This window comes from Bos taurus, chromosome 18, assembly GCF_002263795.3.
Source record: "Bos taurus isolate L1 Dominette 01449 registration number 42190680 breed Hereford chromosome 18, ARS-UCD2.0, whole genome shotgun sequence".
In the NCBI taxonomy this organism is placed as follows: Eukaryota; Metazoa; Chordata; class Mammalia; order Artiodactyla; family Bovidae; genus Bos; species Bos taurus.
In genome coordinates this window covers 35,640,253-35,660,123 of record NC_037345.1, presented here as the reverse complement: position 1 = coordinate 35,660,123, position 19,871 = coordinate 35,640,253, and the positions used below count along the sequence as shown (strand labels likewise).

General features: G+C 44.9%; 1 protein-coding gene across 7 annotated transcripts in view; it reads right to left on the bottom strand.

The window, feature by feature from the left end:
• SLC7A6 (solute carrier family 7 member 6) overlaps nt 1–18,859 on the bottom strand; it is a 32,243-nt gene extending 13,384 nt beyond the window's left edge. The window contains exons 1-3 of one of the 7 annotated variants that reach the window (XM_010814517.4): nt 18,217–18,859; nt 16,992–17,117; nt 9,258–9,814 (exon numbers count right to left, since the gene is read on the bottom strand). In XM_010814517.4, the coding sequence (XP_010812819.1) occupies nt 9,258–9,780 (523 nt within the window). In that variant the 5' untranslated portion in view covers nt 9,781–9,814; nt 16,992–17,117; nt 18,217–18,859. Of the gene's footprint in view, nt 1–9,257; nt 9,815–10,595; nt 10,651–15,360; nt 15,435–16,991; nt 17,118–17,749; nt 18,172–18,216 lie in introns of those variants that run through there. The other 6 variants (XM_059877466.1, XM_059877467.1, XM_059877462.1 and 3 more) reach the window with 6 other exon arrangements.
• Between the last annotated feature and the right edge of the window lie 1,012 nt (nt 18,860–19,871).

Genomic DNA, 19,871 nt, shown 5'->3' with positions numbered 1-19,871 from the left:
GCTATACAGGAACTGCTCTAATCCATGGAGAGAACACAAGAACAATATCCAAGGGGCTCCACAGTGACACCTCTAAGTAATGCCCCTAGCCTCCAAAAATGACTTTTATGGGAACCTCAAATGTTATTACAAAATTTGGGGGCCCGTCCTCCTGGCCATATCTGCCTACTTCTACCCTCGCTGTGCACTCTCCTTCAGCAGACCCTCTCTGTACTGATGCTGTATATACACATAAGAGAAATATCCTCCCCTCCTCCTTCTGCCTTAACCAACAGCAAGTCCCACTTTCAAGGTCTAATTCAGTCCCCACTCCCTGCAAAACCTTGCCCAAACACATCAGCCCGCTCCTGCCTGAGCTCTCTCTCCCTCAACCTACCATGTCCTCACTTCACAGCACAGCTTAGAACTGTGTGCTATGGTCATAGGGACACCTGTCACAGCAAGGTCCCTCTCTCTTCCTCAGGCATTTGGGTGGTACTTCCAAGGATACCACAAATTCTTAGTGGGAAACAAAAGCATACGGTTTTCTTAAGCTTATTGCCAAGCAAATATAGGAACTGATGAACCATGGTTGGAATCAAGATGGTGACAACTTTCATTTAACTGCCAATCCCCTGGAGCAAGGGAACTTTCAGAAAGTTGGACATTCCTCCACGCAAATGGAGAGGAGAGCCATCAGCCAATGTGTGGTTATAAATATGAGTGGCTGAACAGCCTCCACAGGGCACTTAAAGAGCTTTCACGTAGTACTCTGGCAAATGACACAGGTGCTTACTAGTCAGTCATAAAGATGTGTGGCAGCAGGGGGTCAAATAATGGCCAAAAGGGAGGGGAGAAGACCAAAAGAATGTACACTGTCAGGCAGGTCTTTCCAAGGACCTGCCCTGCTAATCCAAGTTCATTGTGGGGAGCTAAACCTGGATCAACTAGTGAGGATTACCTAGTTCACAGCCACCAGTAATCCAGACTCCTGTGCAACAGAGTCAGCATATTTTGAAGTACCTGCCAGGCCCCTTCTTGGGAACTGCTCCTCCTACCCTATCATGGCTGGTAGAGCCCAACTGTGGACCCAAGCTGAGCCTATTTGATCATCTCTGCCAAAAATATGAGTTCGGATGCCAAGACCGAACCTAGCGAACAGCAGCTGGGTCAGGAGCAAGTAAAAATCACATACAAGCCCTTGTAATAGAGGAAGAAAAGCCACAAAAAGCAAAGGAAGTGGGACTACAAAAAGAAGCAGAAGTGACAGCAGTCTGTGAGGAGCTGTGCAGCTTGTGAGAAAAAAAGACTGATGAAAAGACGCAGAAATATACACAAAACAGAGGTGGAGAAGAGACAATGACGAGGAGGCAGAGACGAAGAGAAAGAGACAAAAAAGAGACAGAGACAGAAAGATGGCCACACCCATGGAGAAAAAGGCTGTCTTACAACGTCCTGACTGCGCTTACTGTGCTCTGGTTTCCACCACGAAGATGCGACTGCAGGATGGGGAGAGAAGCTCACACATTCCTTGGCCAGCTGACAGGCTCACTCTCCTCTGACTTCTGCTCCTTCTCCTTCCCTCCATCCTGCTACAAACTGCCCCCACGGCTTGGTCCTCTGTGCACACAGTGGGAATTCAACAAGTAAAAGCACCGCCTCATGGCAGCCCCTGCAGAGCCCCTACTCAAAGGCCAGCTGGAAGGATACAGAAGAGCCTGGTCATTGCCTCAGGGAGGAAGACTAAAGCTGAGAGGCAGATTTTTTTCACCGTACACCCTTTTATACTTTGACCTATTTACCATGCACATACACTTCTTTCTCAATAAAAGTACTTCATTTAAAACAACATGTAGCCAGGGAGCAGGGCCAAGTGTAGAGTAAGGTGAGTAAGGAGCCTACGACATAAGGAGGCACTCACTGTCACGGATAGCTTGGCAAACCTTCGAGTACTGGCCCCAGGAGCCTCGCTTGCTTCACCGGACTCTCAGCCCTGCCAGAGAACACAGAGCTCCACGAATAGCATACCAAGCAAAAGCCAACTACCTCAACTGCTTTCCTGATTCTAATTAAGAAACAAAATTTTACCATCTGACCCCCACCCCTCCTGCCTCCCAGAACTCCCATTCCCATCCAAGGATCCTATCAGAGCTCAAGCACCAGACAACCAGGCTGAGCCTGGAGGCCACAATTCAACTACCACAATAAAAACACCCAAGTCCTCGCTCTTCCATGATCTCATTTCTCTCCTGAAAACCTGCACCAATGGCTGTGGGACCCATGTGAGGGTCTTTCCAGGCTCTCTAGGGGACTGTTGCTGGGAAATACTCAGATAGCAGATACAGATCCAACCCCTGTGTGTGTGTGTTGATCATTCAGTCGTGTCCAACTTTTGGTGATCCCATGGACTACAGCTCACCAGGCTTCTCTGTCCATGGAATTCTCCAGGCAAAAATACTGGAGTGGGTTGCTATTCCCTTCTGCAGGGGATCTTCCCAACCAAGGGATCTAACCCAGGTCTCCAGCACTGCAGGCAGATTCTTTACCACCTGAGCCACCAGGGAAGCCCCAGACCCAATCCCTAAGCAGAAACAATCCCCAAAGGTTTTGTGGCAAAGATGGCTATGTATCTTCTAATATCTGTTCTTCCATCTTCCCTTAGTAATAGAAATTTTAACTGGAGTCCTGTTGCCCAAAATAAAGATGACATTTCCCAGCCCCTTTTGCAGGCAGGTGTGGCCAAGTAATTAAGTGGTTAACCCAGGGACATAAGCAAAGTTTCACATAAATTACACCTTAGAGGAGTATCTTTGATGGGTGAGAGGTTCTTTTTTTGTGCTTCCCATTGGCCACATGCAGACATGACTAGAGCTTGAGCATCCATCCTTGACCACCAGCCAAAAGTCACATGTTGAAAATGGCAGAGCCATAAAATAGAAAGAAGGAACCTGACTCCCTGAAGAATTATGAAGTCATTCTACCAGCCCCTCACTGCCTACTTTTAACATGTGAGAGAAATAAATTTCAATATGCCCTGAGCCATGTTCCTTTTGGCTTTCAGTTGTTTGAAACCCAAACTAATCCTGATTAATCCATGTGCCCTCAGACAAACCTGCACCTCTTGCTGATAAGGAGATGGCCTAACATCTGAAGCTGTAGTTCTAGTTATGCTGATTATCACAGCTTCCTTCTCCTATAGGAGAAGCACTGGAAGGAGAGGGAACCTCCCAATTCCTCCCACAAACAAGCTGGGTATGACAAAGGGTCGTTCAAGGATAGAGGAGTACAGTCCTGAACAACAATGACAAAGTGGGAAAAGAAAAAGAAGCAGAAACAAACATCTTAGGAGAGAAATGTTCTACAAGAGTCCAGAAGTAAACCCTTCCAAATGGAGCTCCCAGAATCAGAAGCTGCCTCTGGGCATGTGTATGGATATGTACTTGCCTTCTTAAAAAAAAAAAAAAAAAAAAAAAGGCCTCCTCTTTTTTTAATTACACAAATATACACATTGAGTCCTATTATCAAAACATTCAAACTGTATATAGAGTTAGAGTCTAGGACCTTTGAGCAACTGTTGTCAAGACCAGTCCTCCTCAGGCCTATTACTGTTAAAGTATGAAAGCTGTCTATGTGTAACAACAATTGACCAAAATAGGAGAGAGCAGCCTTCCTGCTCAGAGTAGAACCTTGCCCAGAAGAAAAAAAAAAAAAGAACCCTGCCCAGGCATGAGTCCAAGACAGCAAAAGGCAATAGGAAGCCATTCAGACATCACACAGTGCTTCCTCACTGCAGTCTCACCAAATAAACTGCAGCCTTACCAAATAAACCCTTGCGGACAATGGAGTCTCAGCTGTGAGCAGACCTCTGCTGATGCCACGGTGTCAGTACTGAACTGACTTCCATGTCAGTTCATGGCAAATATTCTTCAATGATGTATTTGAGTTTACATAACAGGATCCCACAAAGATAAGTGCACCAAGACCTAAGCCAGAAACACACACTTCCCTAAACAAATCAAGTACTCCTACATAATGCTGAGCAGCTGGGTTACCAAGAATGCTGCTGGTCACCTGGCCAGAGAAAGGAACTATGAAACCTCAAGAAGTGTCATTTGCCCCCGCAGTCCCATAAGTGAATTAGAGCCCCAAGCATATTGAGTTCAGTGGGCAGCCTGAGGTCCCACTAACCACAGAAGAGCCCAAGATCCCAGAATATATATGACTAGAATGACAGTTTCTAAATTTCAGCACAATTGACATTTTGGGCCAGAGAAGTCTGTTGTGGGGCTGTCCTGTGCGTTATAGGATGTTCAGCAGCAGCATCCTTGACCTCTACCCATTACATGCCAGCAGCATCCCTTCCCAGAAGTTGTGACAATGAAAACTGTCTCCAGACTAAATGTCTGAAATTAAAAAAAAAAGCTGCTTGGATCTATCTTCCTGCAGTGTAACCCGGGACCGGGGTGGGGGGTTGTCATAAGACACGATCTAAAATAGCAGTGCCTTAAGGACCCAAGAAGGTAATATAAATGAGCAAAGACAAGTATGTCTGGATATAAAATAAGAGGGAGTGGAGGACTGGGGTGAACAAGAGACTATATGCTTCATTTAGAGGAGTAACCACTATTCAAATGCAACTGATGTAAGAATGGAATATAGGTCCAAGTTTGCCAGAACTCTAGATTTTTCAAGAGAAAGGGCAAGTCCTGATTTTTAAATGTTGGCAAGTAATTCAAAATTTTTAGAACACTGTATAGGCCCAATACATGTGTGGACCAAGTCTGGTCTGTGAGCCATAGGCTTGCAGCTTCAACCTAGAGTTAGCCACATGGAGACTGCCTGGACCCCTTCTTCTAGGATGGAACCTTAACTGTCTACCCTGGCATGGATATAACTTCTTTAGGCAGTCTTCCAATTAACAACCTGGATCCCTGTCATGTCTCAGTTTCAAGACTGACTTAATTCTCCTACCTGAGCCTCACAGTGGATTCAGTGCAGATCCTTGTTTTTTGCCCTAATTATGACATAATCGCTTTCTTCCCATGTATATCTCTTGAGACCAAGCTGCTTTCAGAGCCACCCCTGCCCAAGGAGGCTCCCTCCAGCACACCCCAGCTTAGCTGGATGATACCTCAACCTGATTCTACACCCTAATTTCCAAAGAGAAAAGTAAACTGAGCCCTAAAATCTAGTCTGTTAGGATGGGTCAAGGTTTTAACAACTTGGCTGCAACTTTGACAAGTTCCTGCCCTCAGGCCTGCTTTATGGAAAAGCCTTAGTTTCTAGAAAGCGAGTGTTCAGAATTCAAATACTGAGTAATCTGAGTAAAGGTACATTTGAATAAAAGAAGTTATATGATATAACCACATTTTCTAACAGGTGAAGCTGCTGCTGCTAAGTCACTTCAGTTGTGTCCGACTCTGTGCGACCCCATAGACGGCAGCCCACCAAGTTCCCCAGTCCCTGGGATTCTCCAGGCAAGAACACTGGAGTGGGTGCCATTTCCTTCTCCAATGCATGAAAGTGAAAAGTGAAAGTGAAGTTGCTCAGTTGTGTCCGACTCTTAGCGACCCCATGGACTACAGGCTACCAGGCTCCTCTATCCATGGGATTTTCCAGGCAAAAGTACTAGAGTGGGTTGCCATTGCCTTCTCCGAACAGGTGAAGACTCTCCTTCAATCAAAAAATTAGCTCCTAGTGTGGAGACAGGCTTCCTAAGCACAAAAAACAATGGGAAAAATGATAAAGGAAAACAAGATTTAACAAATAAAAATCTTCTTTATATGAAAAATGATGTAGAGAAGTGACCTTTGACTTAGGGCTTCCCAGGTGGAACTACGTAAAGAATCCGCTTGCCAATGCAGGAGATGTGGGTTCGCCTCCTGGGTTGGGAAGATCCCCTGGAGAAGGAAATGGCAACCCACTCCAGTACTCTTGCCTGAAGAATCACATGGACAGAGAAACCTGGCAGTCTACAGTCCATGGGGCTGCAAAGAGTCTGACACGACTGAGCTCTCTGATTTAGTTATTCTTGGAATTCATCCTGAGGCCATCACCAGACCAATGCACAGATACTTACAGGTACTCAGAAAGAGTACAGATTCATAAAACCTTCTAAAAAGCAACACAAAGAAACTTAAAACAGTTTAATTCTTTAGACACAGGGTTTTCTCTTATATAATTCTACCCTATTAGAATATGAAAAAAACTCTGAAGATGATTTCTACACAAAGATTTCCCATAGCAGCATTATTTTTAATAATAATATTATAAGGCACTCACTACATGCCAGGCAGAGAGAAGTATTATAGGTGTACTGATTCGTTTATTCCTCACAATAATCTTTTCAGATAGATACTATCAACAAACTGAAAAAAAAAAAAATTGCCTGCCCTATCAGCCAAACAACGGATGCTACAGCCATCAAGCCATTACAGCTGCCTCTCAGGGAGCCCCAAGGGAACTCAGGATGAAACAGGATGCCCACCAACTAGCAGGCAGCCACTCCCTGACGCAGTACCCTGAGGAGACTCAGGATGAGAAAGCAGAAGTATATATCAAAGGAAGGATGTCAATGACCCCTGACTCTTCTCATAAATAGAAAAGCACTAAATTCTTTAACCTGGGATATCTGGTTTTCTTTAATTAACAGTAATCTTTTGGGACTTCTCTGGTGATCGAGTGGATTAAGACTCTGAGCTTCCACTGCAGTGGGCATGGGTTCAATCCTGGTCAGGGAACTAAGATCCATATGCCTCGACGCAAAAAAAAAAAAAAAAACCAGTAATCTTTTAATGTTCCAATTACTGGTATTTGCTGCAAAAATTCCTATATATCCTGGCTCCTCCCTTACCTCTTCAGAAGCTATCTTGAGATGCTGTGCCCCAGGCTTAAGTCCTCAGTTTTGTCTGCCAAATAAAACCTAACTCTCAACATTTAGGTTGTGTATTTTTTTCCAGTCAACAGTACAGTCAATATTCTCATTTTACAAACAAGAACACTAAGGCAATAGTCATATCTCCTCCAAGGTCAATAGCTACTCAATGGTAAAGCTGGAATCAAACCCAGTCTAGCATGGGAGCCTATGATTCCCCAGCCCCCAACCCTTAATTCCCCCAACCCACCCCGCTCCCCATGGCATGCAGGGCCTTAGATCCTAGTTTCCTGATCAGGGAGCAAACCATGCTCGCTGCAGTGGAAGTGAGGCGCCTCACTGGACCACTGGGGAAGCCCCCCCTCCACCACCACCACTGCCGCCTTTTCTTGGCCAGGCAGAGCAGCTTGCAGGATCTCAGCTCCCCAGCCAGGGACTGAACCCAGGCCACGGGTTCAGAATCCTAACCACTAGGCCACCACCAGGGAACTCCTAGGGAGGCTATGATTTTAACCATTACACTGCCTGGAAACTACTTCTGTGTCCCAAACCACGTTTTCTAGCAATATTTGATGAAAGGGATTTAATATTAAAAATTTTTAAATACAGTATACAAATCACAAAGAGTATGATCATAAGGGTTGCTGTGTCCAACTCTTTGTCGCCCCATGGGCCATAGCCTGCCAGGTTCCTCTGTCCATGGGATTCTCCAGGCAAGAATACTGGAGTAGGTCGCCATTTCCTTTCTGACCCAGGGACTGAATCTATGTCTGCTGCATTGCAGGCTGCACTGCAACCACCAGGGAAGCTCTGATCTCAAGGGTACTTCTTTAAAATGATGAATAAACAGAAAAAAAAAATACTGGGAGGTATTTCACACAATATTTATAGTAATAGTTCTCTCAGAGGTAAAATCATGGGTGATTTTAATTTTCTTTTTTCTTTTTGAGTTTTTCTAATTGTCTGTAGGGTCTATGCATTATCTTTTAATAAAAAGAATATATATATGTTACTTAAAAAATGTTTCTTTTGAACATTTCACAAAATGGAGGGAAATTCATGATATACTAAGTTTAAAAAGTAGAATATAAAGTTATATACAAAATATGGTTCCAATTCTATAACAGAAAGAAATGTGACTGAACTATTAAAAGTACTCCTGTCTTGGGGTAGATTACAGGTGATTTGAGGCTAATTTAATTTTCTCCTTAACAAACATGTTTTATAATCAGAAAATTACTGCCTTTTTTAGAGATCTCAGTCAGGCTAGAGACCCCTGGTGAAACCCTATCAGATACATAGCTGAGTAACCACCTTCTCTCCTCCCATGGGTATCTGTAGAAAAGTTTCCTTTAATATCTGTCTTTAATAAATTCCTTAAAGTCAGGAAGCACAGCATATTGTACAATCCTTTACTGCTAACTCCAAGGTACTGTCTATTTTTAACACTGGATAAACCGCACATACTGCCAAAGTTTTGCAAGCAAAGATATGGAAAAAAACAGTATAATTAAGTGCCTCTGGCAGCACCGTGCTAAGAGACACAGGGATTTCTGGGTCACTTCTCAGCTAAAACACTAGCTTTACTGGACCAAGTTCACAATAATCTTCTCTCCCGTCCAGTGATTTCACACAAAATTCCTCCTTACTACCTCATTAGAAAAAGGAAGATAAAGAGAGATCCACTGGGATCTCTCAGGTTCTATCCTCAGAAATCCAAATACAGGGAAGAAGCCACCTTCCTTACTGGCTGTAGAAGGAGCTTGTTTACACAGTCTGCATAAAAGAAATCTGAAACACCAATGGGAAAAAGCCATTTTGGTGTGGTGCCTGCTGCTTAGATCAACCTGCAGAGAGTAGAAGTTGCAGGAAGGAGTGGTTTCACCAGGAGCCTACAGGATACAAAGTCTTGGGACCCCCATAGTCTAAAGAAGACCATTTCCTCACTGATGACTTTAAACTGTTTTAAGATTAAAAGAGGGGAAGCAAAATAACTTTTTTTGGGGGGTAGCAGAATAAAGGCCTCAGCACTGAGGGATTTTTCCTGGGTCAAGTTACAACTAGCCATATTGACACCAATCTAAACATCTGACAAGATAAATATAAGACATTCACCAACCTGTCACGTAGACTAAGGAACAGAACTCAGGGACAGCCAAAAGTGGAAGGAAAGCGAGGCACCAAAAGCCACAGACAGGTTCAAACATCCCCCATCCCTATCATTTACCCTCACTGATCTCAGGAACAAATGACTTCGGTAAAACTGCTTCTTCAAAAAAGTTAAGATGCCTCTCTTACCAATACATACACAAAAAAGCAAAATAGGCTGTTCAAATATAAATTACCATTAGAATTATAAAAATCACCCCCCATACACATTCCCCCACCAAGCCCTCAGACTTACACATGCAGGCTGCAGCGAGGAGACGGCAGGCCAGGTACGGGGGCTCACAGGTGGGAAAGGAAGGCTGGATGATGTAGTTGGCAAAGGTGATAGCGATGATGGCCTGACCAGTGGGCTCAACAATTAGCAGTGAGGCCCAGAGGCGGATAAAAGCAATGAAGCCCCCAAAGGCCTCAAGAATATAAGCGTAGCTGGCTCCAGATTTGGTGATGGTGGTCCCCAGTTCTGCATAGCAAAGGGCACCCACAACGGAGAAAAGCCCACCAACAGCCCAGATGACCAGTGACAACCCATAGGAGGCAGTGTAGACCAGCACGCCCTTGGGTGAAACGAAGATTCCTGAGCCGATCATGTTGCCTACTACCAAGCTGACGCCATTCAGCAGAGAGATCTCCTTCTTCAGCTGCATAGTTTCTGTGGCCCGCTGAGGCAGCATGCAGTCACCTTCTTCCTCCCTAGGCTGGCTGGCCTCAGGAATGAGATGGTATGTGGGTGTGGGACTCTCCAGCTCCCTGGCTTCCATGGCAAGTGGTTCTTTCACCTGTGTTTACTACAGCCTGGCAAAGAATATAAGTATTGTTAGTCTAGGGTAACGGCTGATAACGCTCTAGTTTAGACCTGCAAAGCAGGCGGATTTCCCTACCCACTTCTTACGTAGGGACCATGTGACTCATATACAGACCTAAATATAATGAGCCTGTCTCAGTTCCCACCACAGGATACAGAGAAATGGAGGCAGGCTAACCTCCACTACTCCAAGACAGACACCAAAAGGGCTCAGGCACCATATGCTGGTGACTTCCAACAGGATGCCCAGAGTAGGCTAACATTAGGTTTATCCATAGCATAAATTCTCCCTGAGATGTAGGTTTTGTTCTGTTTTTTGGCTTTTTTTTTTTTTTTTTTTGATGTACTGCCCAGCTTGTGGAATCTTGGTTCTCTGACCAGGGACTGAAGCTGGGCCCTCAGCACTGAGAGCCTAGAGTCCGTACCACTGGACTGTCAGGCAATTCTCTATTTTGCTCTGTTCTTGCCAACTTAAAACCTGCAAACTTGCCCTGCAGAGAAGACCAAAGTCCCAGTACTAGCCAGCCTGCCAGGCCTCTCACTTTCCATGCCCACTTACCTCTGCCCAAACATAAACAGGCACTTCTGCAGTCTCTAGCCACATGTGGAGAGGTCTATAGCTACTCCCAGGCCAGTAAAGAACATGAACATGTGATGGGAAGGGCTAGGAAGATGCTAAAGATAGGGCATAATGCTATTGCAGAGACTGGACCAAGGAGAGAAACTCCATGAAAATATACACCCATGTGTCGCTATATCCACAACACTCACCTTACTTCCCACACTGCTGCTTGCCCATTCAACCTTTCTTTTTCAAAAGTGCCCTAAAGAGAGGGATAACATAATAAGAACAGAAGGAGAAAGAGCATCCAGGGGGCACCCTAACGTGAGACTCGTCTGCTATTGGCTTATTTGCTTTCCTCCTCAGCACACCCCTCACTACCACCTGGGGGTGCCAAGAGATTTCCCCTTAACAGGACCCAGAACTTTGACAGCCAAACAAAAACTGTAAGGCTCCTCTTATCCACAGATCTGGCATTGGAAGGCAACCTGTAGGGAGATGGTGTACACATGTATGTATACACAAACACACACACACACACTCACTGCTACTTTTGGATAACGATTGGGCCAGTCCAGAAACCTCAAGGAAGTTGGATCCCATACCAACCTACGGATGAAAAACCCAGACTCTCTCAGAGGAAGGCAAGCACCTTCCTAACCTTGCACTCAGCAGGGCTTTCTCGCTCCCTCAATTCCTGTGCCCTAGGAATTGGGAATTCAGATCCCCAACCCCTAGTTCATCTTCCTCATCTTCAGGAGGAAAGAAACTGATAGGCCACTTGATTCCACCCAGGAGGGGTCAGTCCTTTAAGGTCACAGAGATAACTTCCAGGAATAAGAATGGGAACAGTACATCATCTTCCCAGAAGCTTCTCATCTAGTCACAAAAATGGGTATGCTGGAGTCCTGCCTCATGGAGCTCAGAGCAAGTGAACCACAGCCACTCAAGAGTGAGTAGAAAACTCCAATCTCCACAAGCCCCACTCAAAACTCCTGCCTTACCTGCCCCAGCTCCGCTCGAGAGTCTAGACCTCAGCCTGAGTGAAAAAGCTTCTCTGGGGCCTTTAATAACCCTTCCCCTACTCCCAGAGGAGTTGAACCAGCCTACTTCTGCTTATTATGAGGCTTATTATGAGGCCTGGCTTTAAGGCAGCACCACTTTGCCTTTCATTCCTGGCACCAAGCCATGAAGGTGACTCTCTGCAAGCACGTGGGAAAATATGTGTTTTCACGTATCTGTCAGGTGAGCTCAGATATGCATGAAAACAAAACTAGGAAACACCAGAGGAGCCTACCGACTCACATGAATCAGGTGAAGGGTCTTCATTCATCAGTGAGTGCTTTCATGTGTATACTCTATGCATATTAATAAACTTGATTGTTTTTCTCGTCAGTCTTTTACCAGTCTAATTTACAACACCCCACCCAAGGAACCTAAAGTGGGTGAAGGGAAAAGGTCTTTTTCTCCCCTCCCTTAAATTCCTTAAAAAAAAAAAGTGCAAAGATACTTAGGTTGCACTTTTTCACTCACCCCAACATGGAGGCAAGCAGGGAACCCGGCCTTCCCCTATTTATCACCCTAGCTGGCAGGGAGAGGGTTGGGGCTTGGACTTCTGATACCAGGCGTGTATGTTTTCCACCAAACAGTTCTGCAACACCAAGCAGATCTGGTGTCTGCTACAGTTTAATCAACTCTTACACCATCTACCTGAAGGCAGCAACAGATTCCCCAGGTTAAGTGCTCAATCCTACTAAACAGCCCTTTCCCACCCAACTTAAGAGGCCAAATTGCAAGTCCGGTTGTTCCTTTGCCTCTGACCAATTAGCTATGAATCAGAGGTTTTACTACTCCCTCCTCAGGTTCAATTAATTTGCTAGAGCAACCCACAGAACTCAGGAAAAGTTTACTTACTAGGTTACCAGTTTATTGTAAAGGCTGTAACTCAGGAACAGCCAGATGGAAGAGATGCAGGTGGCAAGGTATGGAGAAAGAGGCATGGGAAGATCTCCAAAACTTGCCCTTTTGGTTTCCTTTTGGATGCTTCATTACAAAGGCAACACTAATCAAATCACTGACCATTGGTGATTGATTCAACCTCCAGACCCTCTCCCTTCCCAGGAGGTCAGACCTTAACTAAAACTTCCAACCTTCTAATCACAGGGTTGGTTCCTGGGGCAAGCAACCCCCATCCTCAGAGGATCTAGATGCTTCCAAAAGTCACTTCATTGACATAGACTCATGAGTGTTGAAAAAGGCTTGTTATATAAATAACAAAAGATATCCACTTAACCTTTATTGATCTGGAGCTATTTGAGGAACTGGGAACAAAACTAATATTATAATAAAAGATGCCTCTATGGCTCTTATAAGGACATTTCAGGAGCTGTGTGACAGAACAGTGGACAAAGACCAAATAAATATTTTATCATGGGGTGGGGGGAGAAAGAGAGGTAAGCTCATTTCACTGGAAAATTTTAAAACAATATGAAATGTATTTGCCTTGACTTTTAACTTTCACTTAAGATATAGCAAGCTGAGAAGAGCATCACTCCCACTCCAATGTCAAGAAAAAACAGATAATCTACAGAACTATAACTTTTCTTGAAGTCATTAGCAAGATGAGGTTACAGGCCAACCAACGAGACTGAAATTTAAGGAAAAACGAGTATCCCCAGAGAGATGCAAGCTCTGGCTTACCTGTGGCAGAAGGAGAATGATGGAACCACTATACAGGCAGGAAAGAAGAATTTAGGTACAATTTTTAATAAATTACTAAAGGTCAAGTTTAGAAATTTATTACTAATAAAAGTCAATTAAAAGCCATAGACACTCCAAGTGTTTTTTCCAGTGAGACCTCAGTGGGTGCTCACGGGAAATACAGAGCCAGAGAAAGCCTCTCAGGCAGGCTGGCCTGGAGGAGGAAAGCAGTGACTGCTCTGGGAAAAATACAAAAGTCCACCTGCTCCCTTCTCTAAAGAATACAATCTTAAACCCCTGGGAAATGGGCAAACTCTGTCACTCCCAAGACAGCTGAGACCGAGTGAAAGAAAAATAAAACCACCCTCTTTGGCTGGGGGAGGGGCAGGAAATTCTGGTCCAGACCATAGGAGGTGGCAGGCTCACCCAGAAAGATCCACTCCCCAGACTCATGGCAACAGGGCCTGCCTAAGGCTGAGGCTGATCCAAGACAACAGAGAACCCCTCTACTCCCCACCACCAGGTGAGCAAGCATCCAGCAACAAGGCTGCGGGAGAGTGTGCACTGAGGTACAGATGCACAAAGAAGACCTAAAGCTGAGGGTGGAGCATAAACACTGAGAAAAATCCACTGTCAGGGCCGGGGGCACTTCCCACGTGGCTCAGTGGTAAAGAATCCACCTGCCAATGCAGGAAGCACAAGAGACGCCGGTTTGATCCCTGGGTCGGGAAGATCCCCTGGAGTAGGAAATGGCAACCTGCTTCAGTGTTCTTGCCTGGAAAATTCCATGGACAGAGGAGCCTGGTGGCTTATAGTCCATGGGGTCCCAAGGAGTCAGAGGTGACTAAACACACACACACACACACACACGGCAAGGAAACAGCAGAGGAATTTGAAGCCGCTAGTGCACCTAAGGTAACCACAGCAACAACAAAACCCAAACCCAACTCATTTCTGACTCAAACCCCCACATTAACAGGCTAGCAAAAGAAGACCTGTACCCTCTGCCCAGAATAAAGTATATACCTCAGCCTCTACTTTCCCACATATTTTATCTGGTAATCAGTAACAAATCACAAGCCACCTAAAAAAAGCAAGAAAAACAACCCACTATCAAAAGGCAAATTAATCAACAGGACAAGACTTAGAGATGATCCAGATATTGCAACTATGAGATAGTGAATTGAAAATAACTATGATTAATACATGAAAAACTTTAATGGAAACATTAGCCAACATGTAGGAACAGAGGTGGAATTTCAGCAGAGAAATGAAAACCTTAAGAATCAGAAGTGGGGAAATAAAAAAAGAGCACCTAAGAGTTGTAAGACAGGGAATTAATTCCCTGACAGTCCAGTGATTAGGGGTCTGCACTTCCACTGCAAGGGACACGGGTTTGATCCTTGGTCAGAGAACTAAAATCCCACATGCCTCCAGGCACAACCAAAAAAAAAAACAGAGAGAATTCTATGACAAAATCAAATGGTCTGAGATAAATATTAAAAATATAATTTTTGCTTATTTTAATTGCTTTAGAATATATCTAACTACCTAAAGCAAAAACAGTAGCAATACAGTGTTAATGCATATGTAAAAGTAAAATGTATGACAACGGCACAGAGATAGAAAAAAAGAACTGGGAGTTAAACTATTGTAAGGTTCTTATATGTGAAAATAATGTAATACTATATAAGGTATATGTTGAGACATTATATATAAACTACAAACTGGACAAATTCTAACTGCACAACTTAATAAATATTTATACATATGTACTATGGAAAAATATTATTTAAGATAGACTGTAATTAATTAAAGATGTACATTGAGAAACTAGGGCACCCACTAAAAAAATAAGTATAAACAGTAAGCCAACAGTACAGCTAAAACAGATCAAAGAAATACTCAGTCCAAAAGTAGGTAGAAAACAGAAGCAAAGAACATATGAAATAAATAGAAAACAGGAAACAACTAGCAAAGCAGCACATTTTAATCCAACCACATCAATAGCAACACAAAATGTAAATGATCTAGACACATCAATTATAAGACAGACATTGTTGGGTTAGATAAAAATGCAAAATCCAATATGCAACTTATAGGAAGCCCACTAGAAATATAAAGACATAAATAAATTACAGATAAAAAGATGGTGAAAAACCATTTAACAATAATCAAAACAAACGGGGAGTTAACTATAGTAACATCAGACAAAAGACTTCAGAGTAAGAAGAAAAAAAGAGACATTATGTAATGATAAAGAGGTCAATTCACCAAGAAGAAAATTCTGAAAGTGTATCTCCTCCAACAGGATAGCTTCAAAATACATGAAGCAAAAACTGATAGATCTGAAAGGAAAAACAGATAAATCCATAATTATAGTTGGAAATGTCAAGACACTTCTCTGTCATCAATAGAACAAGTCAACATAAAATCAGCAAGGATCTAGAACACCTGAAAATGGAAGGCCCCAACATAGTTCTTGGCTAAAATTATGTGAATTCTGAGGGGGAAAAAAAAGGGCCTCCAACAATAGGGCTTACCTCCATAAAGGGACGGATGTAGCTCGGGAGTAGGAGACAGACTTACAACAGGAAAAGACTGCTTTGGCTCCTCAGTTTCACCACAGAATAACCTTATTATCTACTGAGCTGGTTGGTATCAGACCATAGTTAGAAACCCTTCCTCAGTTGCTGCTTGAGAGGTTTAGGATCAATTTCAAACTTCTTAGCAGGGCCTTATCACTAGACCCCCTGCTGCAGACTAGTCCCTCCCATGGTCCAGTCACACTGAATCATTTGCAGTTTCCAGAAACCGAAGGAGTCCAGGGCTTCCAGAGCTCATCAGACAAACGTCTTGGCTCATATACCCTTTGTCTCTAACACAAATCTTTGTTTCTAACACCGTTCTCCCACCTTTTTCCTCAGCATTCTGGCTGACATCTTTCTCCACACATTTCCTTGTGTCCCTGAGTGTGTATGTCTCAGTCTCCCTTGCTCTAAAAGTCTCTAAAATCATTGTTAAAGACAAATTCCATTAAACAATTCCACGCACCCGTTCTTGTCTTGAGAAACTAGTGTTAAACCCCACTTGTAAGGACACAGACACAGCTTTCTGATAGCTTTTATCCTATTTTCCAAGTTCCTGAGGCAAATAATAAAGAATTCACCAGACCACTAAAATTTCATGAAAATTTAACCATGAAAATAACATATGCAATTTTCTGGGGGGAAAAAGTGGATCTTTCACAGTTCAATTATGAAGAATATTTTACAAGCTAGATTTGAAAACTTTTATAATTGATGACTATGCCAAAAAAATTGCCGTCGAAAAAGATAAAATCTTAAATGCGGTGACAACACGAGGACCTTTTTTTAATTCTTTGAGTTTTACAAAACTTCACGATGAAAAAAAAAAATTCACGATGAAAATGCATTGCTATTTTTAATGCTTAAACTTAAATTATATGTGTATATATTTATTATTTATGTTTACTATTGTACTTTATTATTTCATAAATAGTGAAAATTATGTGACTGTTTAGGTTTGAGTTTTCACCTAGGATACCAGGAAACTCAAGATCAAACTCATTTCCCAATCACAATGAACAGATATCTTCACTTTTCAACAACACTTGATATCTAGTCTTTTCCATGGCTTTGGTTTCCTATTTTTACTTGCTTATTGCAAGTATCATTAATTATAAACCACCACAATTACTCTTTAGAAAGAGATATAATAAATATATAATTTATCTAATAAAATTTAGTGTTATATAATTGTTAATTACGTGTGAGCCATTCTCTTCATTACTGTTGTATCCACATTGTACTCAAGTAACTAAAACTCTTTACAACTCACAAAGATCCAAGAAAGTTAAGGAAGAGCAGAGCAATTTTATTCACCTGTGAGGAAATAAGCAACCATCACACTTTCACAAGCCACTTCATCATAAATGGTCAGGTACAAAGAAGAAAATGAAGTCTCCCCAGTCAGACTAATTCCAAGTGTCTGTCTTGTCGAATTAATCTCTGCAACAAAAAGTGAGAGACAACTTATCCAAACATGAACCTAGTAAGCAGCAAGACCCTATTTCCTTTTGTAAAATCTAATTTTGACATGCCCAGCAGGGGTAGCACTCAATTACTGAGAAGTCCCATCACACCCACAGTGGGGTGTAACTGAACACCTGTCTTGAGAACTAGCCTGGTCACTTCAAACCATGCATGTCTAGACAACTGCAGCTCCCTCTGCCCCAGGTCCCATGAGCACCACTTCAGTCACTTTTATAGAAAAGTATCCACACATCCTGGAGACTACAACAGGAAGCAGAGGACATAGGTCAGGAAATTTCCTGTACCAAGAAATGCCAGGGAAATCAGCCATATAACTGGTATTTACTTTTAGGCGGTAATAAAAATATCTTCATAGACAGGGAAGGAGGCAGATAGGAGAACATCAGACTTGCGGTTTCCCACATATTTGTCACGAAAGAAAAATCAAACATAAAGAACTTTAAATGATAATCTGAGACCAAAGTTGGCAAGCAAAAGCCACCAGCACACAGCAGGACCTCAGCAATGCAAGCAGCCTGGGTCGTTTACTCAACGGCCTCCCAGCAAGAAAAGAAAAGAGAGTTAAAATGATTTCAGGAAGCACTCACAGGCTTTCAAAAGTCTGCTCCTCCCAGATCTTCAAAATCAGGCATCAGTCCTCAGAGATAAGCACCAGTTGGCTGAACTTTCTGCCACCGGGCGCTAGATTTGTTGGCAGTATTTTTTTTTTTTTTTTGCCCCCATCAAGGGCAGAGATTGAATTCTTTTTACAAGCATAGACCATTGCACACAGAGGTATTCAAAAACAAATGTTAAATTAAATATTGATTCCTGCTTATCACTGCCTTTAACAGTGGTGCCCAGTTTGCTCAGTGCTTAGTGAAGAATTCTTTGAATGCTTCACAAATACCGCCTTCCTTTTAACATGAGATGATCAAACAAGATGACATAATGTTGAAGACACTAAGACGAGCACACCGTCCTCCCTCCAACGGCTAGACTCCCAAGACCAGCAGGAGCCTGTGCGCCTCCCCCCCCCCCCCGCCCCCCCAGAGAGCTCGGCTCAGGCGCTCACATGCTCAGTCTCGCCCCGTGAGCCGTGCTCAGTTTGAGTCTCTCCCACGCAGCACAGGTTCTTTCTCAGCATGAGACCCACATGCGCTCTCTCGCGTGTTCCCAGGGCCACACTCGGGGCCACTCTGACCGCGGTCTCTCTCACACTCACGGCCTCTTACCATCTCCTCTCTCCGTCTCTCGCACACTCATGGGAGTCATGCTCACGCCCAGGGTCTCTCTCACACACAGCGTCACCTTCACACTGCGTCTCGCACACTCAGAGTCACCCTCAGACCAACTCTCTCTCTTTCACACAAACACACACACACGCCGCGTCTTCCTCACACACTCAGTCCTTACACTTCTGCAATTCCCCTCACGCTCAAGGTCCCGCTCACACGCACGGCTTTCCCCTCAGGAGGGAGCGCGCTCACGCGCAGCGTCTCTCACGTGCCCGCGGCCTGCGTGGCCCGCGCGGGGTTCCCGGGACTGCATCCCGCACGCGGCGCCGGCGCGGCCCGGGCCTGGCTCCCCGGGCCCCGCTCCCCTCGCCCGGCCCCCTACCCTCCGGCCGCGCTCTTCCAGCCCCGCTCTCCCGGCGCGCCCGCCCGCGGCCCGTTACCTCGCGGCGGCCCGGCGCCTCCAGGATGCTAGGTCGTACTGCCACCGCCCCCGCCGCGACCGCTCAGGCCCCGCCCCCGCCACGTCACCCGCAGCCGGATCGCGATAGCGCGCGCCGCGTCGGGACAGAGCGCGCGGCTCAGCGCGGGCCTCGCGGGCGGCGGCGCTTCCGGGCAGCAGGAGGCCGCAGCTGCTTCAGAGATTCAGTGGGCTGCGCTTCGGCGCCCGTCCGTGCGGTCCCGGCTCCCGTGACCCGGGCCCAGTCATGCTCGCCGACTGGATGTCCGCTCCCCGACTCAAGGGACTCTCTGGGCCACTGAGAGGACGCATCCGCGGGGGAACTCTAAATGACCCCACACGCGTTTCCTCTGTAGTTCTTGGCCTGGGCCACACTCCCGGTTGGGGCGGGGGCGGGGGAGGGGTTACACCATACAGCTCACACGAGGAACTCTGAAGAGCCTCCATACTTTGTTCGCCGCCAACACTGCTACTAGAGACCCTGGGGAGACACAGACCCAGGACGCAACTTCCGGCTACCGCGCATTCTTTATAGTCCCCACATACACATAGACACCGCCGAGCTTCCAGAGTAAACCCCAGGCCTCCCTGGGGCCCAGGTGTGAGGATCGTTTTCAGTCTTCATCCTGCCTGACTCGTTTTGGAACTGCATCTTCCTTTCTTCCTCTCTCTGGTTCATCCTCCTCTGTCTTCGTCTAGGGATCCTTTTCCTCTGGTAGCTCCGGGGCTGTGTTTAGGGCCTCCTGTTCTCACGGAAAGCTGAGCTTAGCCCCTAGTTTCCACACCCCAAGCCATGATTCTCTTCTAGGCCATAGAGGCATTTCCCCCAGACACATGTTCACAACTGCACAGCCTCTCCTTTCAGACTGACTACACAAAAAACCTCCCCACCAGGCAGTGACCCTTCAGAAGATGACCCTTCCCAGCCCCTAGGCCCTCCATCTCATGGTTTTCTTCTCCCAGCCAGAAGAGCCTTCCAATTCCTATCTGTCTCTAATCCATTCCCCACACAGTAAGCTGTGCTCCTAAAATAGA